This window comes from Camellia sinensis, chromosome 1 (assembly GCF_055761805.1).
Source record: "Camellia sinensis isolate YWXY chromosome 1, ASM5576180v1, whole genome shotgun sequence".
In the NCBI taxonomy this organism is placed as follows: Eukaryota; Viridiplantae; Streptophyta; class Magnoliopsida; order Ericales; family Theaceae; genus Camellia; species Camellia sinensis.
The window spans coordinates 141,085,922-141,094,060 of NC_138961.1; the positions used below are offsets into that span (position 1 = coordinate 141,085,922).

Consider the following 8,139-nt stretch of genomic DNA (forward strand, 5'->3'; position numbering starts at 1 on the left):
ATAACCATTATCAGCAACAAGCATTCCAACAGAAGACCAACCAGCAACCGACCAACAGCACAAGTGCACTAGAAAACCAGTTGTAGTAGCCCAAGGAAGTTTACGATGGTTGTGATGGATTTAGCATGTGTTGTTGGAGAGAAGGAAAGAGAGATTTTCAAAAGAGACAATAAGAGAGAGTAGTCACCATCTCCTCCCTACTCAAGGTTTTGTTCCCACTGTGAAATGTGGTGGTGCTGCCGATGGAGAAGGAACGGGGAGGAAGATGGAAGAAAATAGTCGAAGATAAGGGGGTGTTTGCTTGTGATGCTAATATTCACGTGACTTGTTTGGTTGCAAGGATAGATTCAGTTTTTTTTTTTTTTTTGGTCAAAGATAGAATGTTAGTACGTTAGTAAAATTACATTATAAATTTAAGGAACCGCCGTTGATTCATCAACCCGAACCTCAAACTATCCACTCACCGTGGTGACCCTAAAGCGCGGCTACATGCCACTCGGCCACAAGGGCCTCGGCCGGATAGATTCAGTTGGGTGTTCAGTATTTAAGAAATAAAAGGTAAATTTGGCATCTAGTTGCCAGATGTAAACAAGACATTTCCGTGGCTAAGAGAGAACAATGTAATTTCATCTTAGAAACCACAGGGAAGTCTGTGTAATTAGCCCATAAATAAAACAAAACAACCAGATTCAAAATGACAGAAGACACATAAAAAAGCATTGGAGGGGTAACGGTACAATGTGTCTACTTAATTCACAAAAAGACAAATTACACAAAATAATAGGTATGATTGACTATTAATACAACTGTAACAACCAAAATATAGCTCTATTTGACGCAAGTAAAGGTCACTCTCACAAACAGCATCGCTAGTCTAAGCGTATAAAGGTGAAAAGGTTGTTACAAGGAATAACAGGTTACGAAAGAAATTCTCATATCCTCGAACTCAACTAGCACAACAGTCTTCCCGGTCACAAATTATAAGGAATGGGATGGGATCCCTAATTTAGTTCTGGCTTACTTTTAGTTTTCTTCATTTTCGCTTTAAACCGAGATTTTGCCACTAGTGTCTGCACTGTGTTTGCAAAATTCCCAACTGCCATAACAATCAGTAGCACCCCACAGGTAACAACCTGACCAAAAGTAAATTAGATAATCCATTAAGTTTTATACGAGTATGAGCATGGTTATTAAAATCGCAATCCGGATAGTAGGATACGATCCTATATTGCTAAAAAGATCCATATAGTTGGAGGATGGGTGTTATAACAGGATCGCAAGCAGGATCATATGGGATCGTGTAGAATCATATAAGATCAGAGGTAGGATCGTAAGTAGGATCGTTGATTTTGTGATTTTTCACCTTACGATTCTACCTAGGATCTCGATTTTAACAACCTTGAGTATGAGTCCAACTAAGATGTTAAATTACTCAAGCAAATACTGAAATAGAATTAAGAATTTAATCTTAAAAGCAAAGTAAATCACAAATATAAAACCCATGGCAATACTTCTCCAAGCATCCACATAACAATACTCAAAACATAGTTCTTACCTGCCACTCAGAAACAACACCAGCCAGTGCAGTTTTAAGTAGCAAAATTCCGACATATAATTCAAAACCCTGAAATCAAGTACATACAAATAAAGGTCACTTCAATTTAGCTCAGATCTCTATGGTGACATATTGTTGCTTCATCTATTGGATTAGTAGCAACTAACAAATGAAAATGAACAATTAATTTGCGAGACCTATTACTGAAGAAAATATGTAGTAGAACTATTAAGCAAATGCAAGGCCCTGAGAAGCAAAAAAGTCCATCACAAATACTGTAGGCATGCTCTAAGTAAATTTCTTTTGAAGTACTTCTTTCATTATTTTTTTCACTTTAGGATTGGGCAATTGATGATCATCATGCAATGATGTACAGATTCTTTCCTTTTTTTGGTAAGCACGCCTCTTCCTAATATCTTCAAAGAGAAAAACGAAAAAAGAATCAAATAACTTCATGGTGACATCATGACATGTGAGCCAAAGAAGTTCAAAACAGAAAGAGAGAGCTATGATGAAAGAGAAAGTTGTGATGAAACGGAAAGTTGCATTACATGTATAAAACTAGGATTGTTGGATGGCAAACTAGAAGAGAATGATAATATGACTTCAACTTCAGCAAGTTATGAAAGAAAACACTCAAGGAATATGATGATGGTTGATGGTAACAAAAACTTCCCTTCCCTAGCTGTTATATATATTTAATTATTTATATATGTACATACCTTTTGGCAAGTCATGTAGGAAAAAAATGAATATTTAAAAACCTTAATTTAAATCGCTTTAGTGTTTGTTTGATTCAGCATGACTTGGATGACAAAGCATACATTAATATGATCTTTTGTGGGCATGGTCCCCAAAACAGTCATTTGTACAGCACAAATCACCTGTAATATGAATAGAATGGGTGCCAACAACCATAGTTGACCGTCAACTCCAGCAGTTTCTCCCCAAACAACGTCCATTCTCCTAGCCTGCAATTAACAACAGGATCAAATGGTAAGAGTCATCCCAGACCTGCAGAGGAGAACAATTGCAATAAACATTATATGCCCACCAAAAAAAAGTTCTATCTGTATTTTGGTGGGCCATAAAAAACTAACACAGATCGGCTAGAAGACAAAAACATGGTTATTGCAACCAGCAGAAGCAAAAGAACTCATTGAAGTTCTGCAAACCATGCAGGATGACAAGGTTTCACAAAGAGCACACAACCAAGTGCAGACACACATGCAAATTAGACTGCAGAAAGAGCTGAAGATAATAAAGGCAAAAATGAAGCATGCGCAGAAATTCGTTGGTGAAAGGAATTTTTTTTATTTTTTATTTTTCAATAACACCTTGCCGAGTGCAATACGTGTATAAAGCCTTTGCCGTTGATATCTATTTTGTAGAAGCATTGCAACTCCTTGCATGATAGCCCATTGAAGGAACAGTTGCACCCCTCTCTGCACAGTACATGTACAGTCTCACTCATTAAAAAAAACAAAAACAAAAACAAAATTTCAATATGCACTTAAAAAGGATAATAACCTGCTTCTGGGAACAATCAGGTTCTCTTTCTATCTCCCAAGTGAGACTGATAAGTGCCATGGCCATAGCGAAGTAGTGATGTTTTATCCACCTACATCAGCACAAGTGCAAGCATTAACATATTCTGTGGTTGTATGCATATTAATCGAGGAGGCAGATAAGAATCACAAAAAATTCCACTGCATTTTCACATTTTCAACCAAGTTCTGACACAATTCAGAAAATAAAGAGAATGAGCCTTCCAGTTGAATAAAAAGCATGATATGAGTCCAGTAATATTGAACATGGCAGAAATTCCCTGGAATTAGAATGTAGCTGCTGCTGCTGCATATAAGAGAACAAGATACTGCCAGAAAAACTCAATTTAACAAAATTAAACAAGTCTATTTGGAGTCAACTCAATGAATTCTTTTGTAACATGCAGCTCCATCTAGAGTAATATCCTCCTTTCATTATTGACAACCATTATTTTTCTCATATACTCTACCCTCTGTTCATTTTCTAATTCATTGCAATATGCAATTCGACAACACATTGAATAAATTCATTTACTAAATATCATGCTATAATTTTAAGCATTGAAGTCAAAAGATTCTTCTGGCAACTCTATTTTATAGCATAAATTCATTGCCAGTAAAATTGCATATTCACTTTCCCCCCTGAAAGGCATGGGAGATGAAATTACTAATGTCCGACTCTATGAAAATATATTTTAAAAAAATCTCAATCACAAATACACAAATAGTTTAAATGATGAAGAATAAAGGCAAGGCAATCTTAGCACAAAATTCAACAAAATGCATATAAGATCATATCAAATTACCATGGGCGAATATCACTTCCATTCACTCTAAGTATGTTCTCTCGCAAAGCCAAACCTGTGTAGAGAATTAACAACCATGCCTGGAAATAATAGGCTCATTATGCTTAGAAACAAAAAACAAAAGTATAGTAAACAAATCAAAAAGTTAAAATTTCCTTAAAACAAAACTTTTTCCCATACAACAGTACCTGGTAAAGCTGAACAGGCAATGCCGGTAAGCATCCACCCCATAGCCACGACCTTAACACAAGTAGCAGTGATGGGAAAAAAAGAAACAGAAACGCAGTTCTATCCTGTCCATGATAGTGTTGCAAATTATGAATTAGAATCTCTAGTCTATTGTTCTAACAAGTAAAATAAGTTATTAATCAATGATTTAAGAATTGCATGAGTACACATTGAGAGTAGATAGAATCAAAATACACACAATGTAAAGATACAAGCCAGATCCTAAATGGATACAGGAATCAGGAGGACCAACAAAAATCCTGTAGTCAACAACTTAACATAGAAGCCTCCTCCATTTATAAGAAACCTCCCTTCCACTTTGTCGAGAGAACCCATACCTCCGGTTCCTTTCATACTAACCTAAGAATACCACCGAGTAGCAGTAGAAAGGTCAATTATATATATCTTCTAACATCCAAGCCTTTTACCACCAGTAGCCAACAAAACAGCATAGATATATCTGAAAAACACCCATAGAAGTTTTTTATTTTAAAAAATTCTAACAGCCTCAATCAATATTTCACCAAAAAAAAAAATTCTATTTTCAAGGAGTAACATTTACAATCGCATTCAGCATGCTTATGGCCAAAGAGTGATAAGTATATATATTTTTTATAAGTAACATTATCAATAATCTGTAAAGTGAGTGCAAACTGAGTATGCATCTTCCTGTTGATGATAAACACAATAATCAGGACTTTAAAAGGTCTGTTGTGTTAAGTCACCAATTTTCCCAAAAGCATGGTATTAGAGTTAAGGTTGAGAGAGGTCTTAGGTTCAAATCTCTCTATTGGCATTTGGTATTCAAACCCCATTTGGTTTCGTGTTCTCTGTTTGGTTGTTTGAATCTCCATATGTTTGGTTCTCTGTCTCTCCACGTGCAAGATGGAGTTGCATGTGAATGAGGGTGCTAGATAGCACAATATACATTGTTAGGCTCATTTCCTAACAGCTTTAAGCTTTTGGGAAATTGGTGACTTTAACATGTTGCTTTCCGCACCACTCCTCTAGTCCTCTCCTCTTCACAACCAACCATCCTGTCCACCTATCAAATGCCTAGACCATCGATTCAACAATAAGATCCACACCATACCAAACAGGGCCAATAACAAAGAGACATAATAGCAGGGCCATATTCCCATTCAACTTCTTCAAAGCCTCTATTGCCTTCTCCTCCATGAATGGGCCCCTTCCCAATCAATCTTGTTTCTTTACCTAAATCAAAATTACTTTCTTCAAATTTGGCTGCCACTCTGTAGTCTCAAAAAAACTTACTCATAAGACTTACTGTCCTCTCTTGACATCTCCAGCCCTTGGACAAATTCTCCCCCTAAAGTTTGATCCTCTTGCAAGCATTGACAATTTAGTGACAACTTTGAAATTTGAATGTGATCTCCCTCTTTTAACCAAGCTCCCTTCTTTTGACGTACTGGTCTTCTCTATTTCTGCCAACCTTGCCAACTTCTCCTCCCACTTCATTTTATCTCACCCTCCTAGCAAGTCCCACACGTGTTTTATGTCATCCCACCCCCAATTTTATAATCTTACCCTCCTCCATATGGAATGACATAAATATCAATTTTATTTAAAATCGTATAGCAATTTTGGTACCTAAACTACTCCAAACATATTTTTTGAAGAGTTGAGTATCCCCAAAATTTTACTCCAACTGCCAATCAGAGAACCATATCCTAGTACCGTTCGTTCCCACCTCTCTCTTGTGCCTACACGCTTCTGTGTGTCAAATTTGATGTCCATCCATGGCCATATGGAAATTTTGAAGGTTATATGAGGAGCCATTGCCTTTTATATGTTTAACACTTCAATCATTATTCCATAGCACAGGAGAAAAAATAATTTTCTATTTTCATGGGGTAAGGGAAGAACGTATACCATTGCATAACTTTTCTAAAAGTAAAAACAATATCAACGCACAGCATTTAGGTTCAACATGCTTATGGCCAAAGAGAATTAAGTATACCTTTATTTAATGAGTAATATTAGCAAAATCTGTAAAGGTGGTGCAACCTGAGTATGTACCTCCCTGTGGGTCATACACATACTCAGGAGAGTCAGAACTTGCTCTAATTACAAGTCAGCCTCTCCACCCTTCAAAAGCTACGTGGTTCCTTTCAAAGTTAATTGAAGTCTCTACTTCTTCAGTTCCCTTCGAATTCTAAATTTATTTCATAACCCATACCAATGGTTTTTTCGAGATATATTCCCATTTTTTTATCATAAAGCTCTTTGCAAAATCTCCACACATGCTAACTAGTGCAACAAAGCACTCCATCGCCATTAACAACCCCTCCTGTATTAAAATCAGCAGATATTCACAAACCTTCTTCTCTATTAAAGGAAATGACGTCCCTATGTCTTCCTTTGTCCTCCAAGTGTTTTTCTTCCCAAAACCCTAAGCAATCTGACTCCATCCACTTTGCTGCACGTAACTTAACAAGAACGTTGGCTCGGATTCCAAAGTCCCTTCAACAGAAAGAGCTGGTCCCCAAGATGGGATTGCTTTGTATTGCAGCAATGAATCAGATGCACTAACTTTTAGCAAATAAAACAAGTAACCACAATACAGGAACCACTTGGCATTACCTATACTTGTTGCAATGAAATCAGGAAAAAATGGTAGAAAGAACCAAAAAGTAAATCATATGGATGATGGATATAATTTGCCCATTTTCTGAATATAAAATAATCAATTAGATTATGGAAGAATCACATAAAGACAATAAAGGTAAAAACATACTCTGAAGCTATTGTACTCCTCTTTCACTTTCAATTTAACATCCTTCCTAGTTGCACGGACATTAATCGGGCCAAGAAACATACTCAAGAACCTCCCTGTAACCAAACAATCCGAAAATTAACCACATCTTTGACACCAAACAAACCAAAACTCATCATCAATAAAACAAACAAATCAACAATAAAAATGAAAAGCACCGTGAGATTTGCTTGGAATTGGAATAAAAGCCGACGCATCTCCTTCACTCAATACGTAGCTAGCTCTATACAATTCTTCTTCCAGCTAAAGAAAAAACAAAATCATAATATTAAATTATTAAAAAAAATTAAAAATGAAAAAAAAATAAAAATGTCGATTTGGTGTTACTTTGTCGGCTTCTTTGGAATCCAATTGGCCATGGTGGAGCAAGGAGGCAATGGAGGAACGGAGTCTGCGAATAGTGGAATCGAGAGAGAGAGATCGCTGTCTGAGAGCGTCTTCTTCTAGAGTGGTTCTGGAAATCAAGGAAGCAGCTGAGTCCTGCAACTCTTTGGCTGACTCCACCACTTTCGAGACCTCTTCGACTACCGTCTTCTCCGACTTGTCAGCCATGGCCGAGACAAAGAAAATTCAGAGAAACAGATTGTGATTATCTTAGGATTTTACGTCTATATGTAAAGAATTTTGATGAGATTCAAAGGAAGTAGGCAAGAGGTAGGAAGGAATAGAATCGAGAAACTAGTTTTATTTTAGCAATGGTGGAGAGAGAGAGAGAGAATACAATAAATAGGGTGTGTTTAATGTGTATTTGTTTGGTGCTTCAAAAATGGCGACCGCTCGGTTTTCGAGAGGTTGGGGAAATTGCTTGAGAGCAGAGTAATAAATAAAAGATAAATTACACTGACACCCTCAAGGTTAGACCAATTATGAAATTGTTTGGGGTGTCTTAAATAAGTATATTTTTTGTCTTTTTAGACTAAAAAATTGAAGAAGAAAATATGGATGTTTGGGTTAATTTTTTGATTTTTTATGAAAAAATGTGTAATAAAAAATCATAAAAATTGATTTGTAGGGAAAAATTAGGATTTGGAGTTGTGCAGCCGTAATTGTTGACTTTTGATGAATAGTGTTAACTTTTTAACTTTTTAAGTAACTTTTTAACTTTTTAACTTTTTTATAATAGGTCAAACTTGACCTATATCTTACTTGTTCTGAAAAATACATTTTATTTGTGTGATTAATAGGTTTATTTCATAAATTTTTCAC

The 8,139-nt window shown here is 36.1% G+C and overlaps 1 protein-coding gene across 2 annotated transcripts; it reads right to left on the minus strand.

Annotated features, from left to right (window-relative positions):
* Nucleotides 1–719: 719 nt before the first annotated feature.
* Nucleotides 720–7,766, minus strand: LOC114313869 (uncharacterized). Of its 2 annotated transcripts, none has more exons than XM_028260296.2 (10): nt 7,261–7,766; nt 7,092–7,176; nt 6,895–6,989; nt 4,097–4,201; nt 3,909–3,988; nt 3,086–3,176; nt 2,893–3,000; nt 2,440–2,526; nt 1,556–1,624; nt 720–1,133 (listed from the first exon to the last, which is right to left on the minus strand). In XM_028260296.2, the coding sequence occupies exons 1-10, from the start codon at nt 7,483–7,485 to the stop codon at nt 1,002–1,004; spliced, it is 1,077 nt and encodes a 358-aa protein (XP_028116097.1). In that variant the 5' UTR covers nt 7,486–7,766; the 3' UTR covers nt 720–1,001. The 2 variants fall into 2 exon arrangements, with proteins under 2 accessions (XP_028116097.1, XP_028116095.2); XM_028260294.2 differs by having other exon boundaries at nt 2,380–2,526.
* Nucleotides 7,767–8,139: the final 373 nt, after the last annotated feature.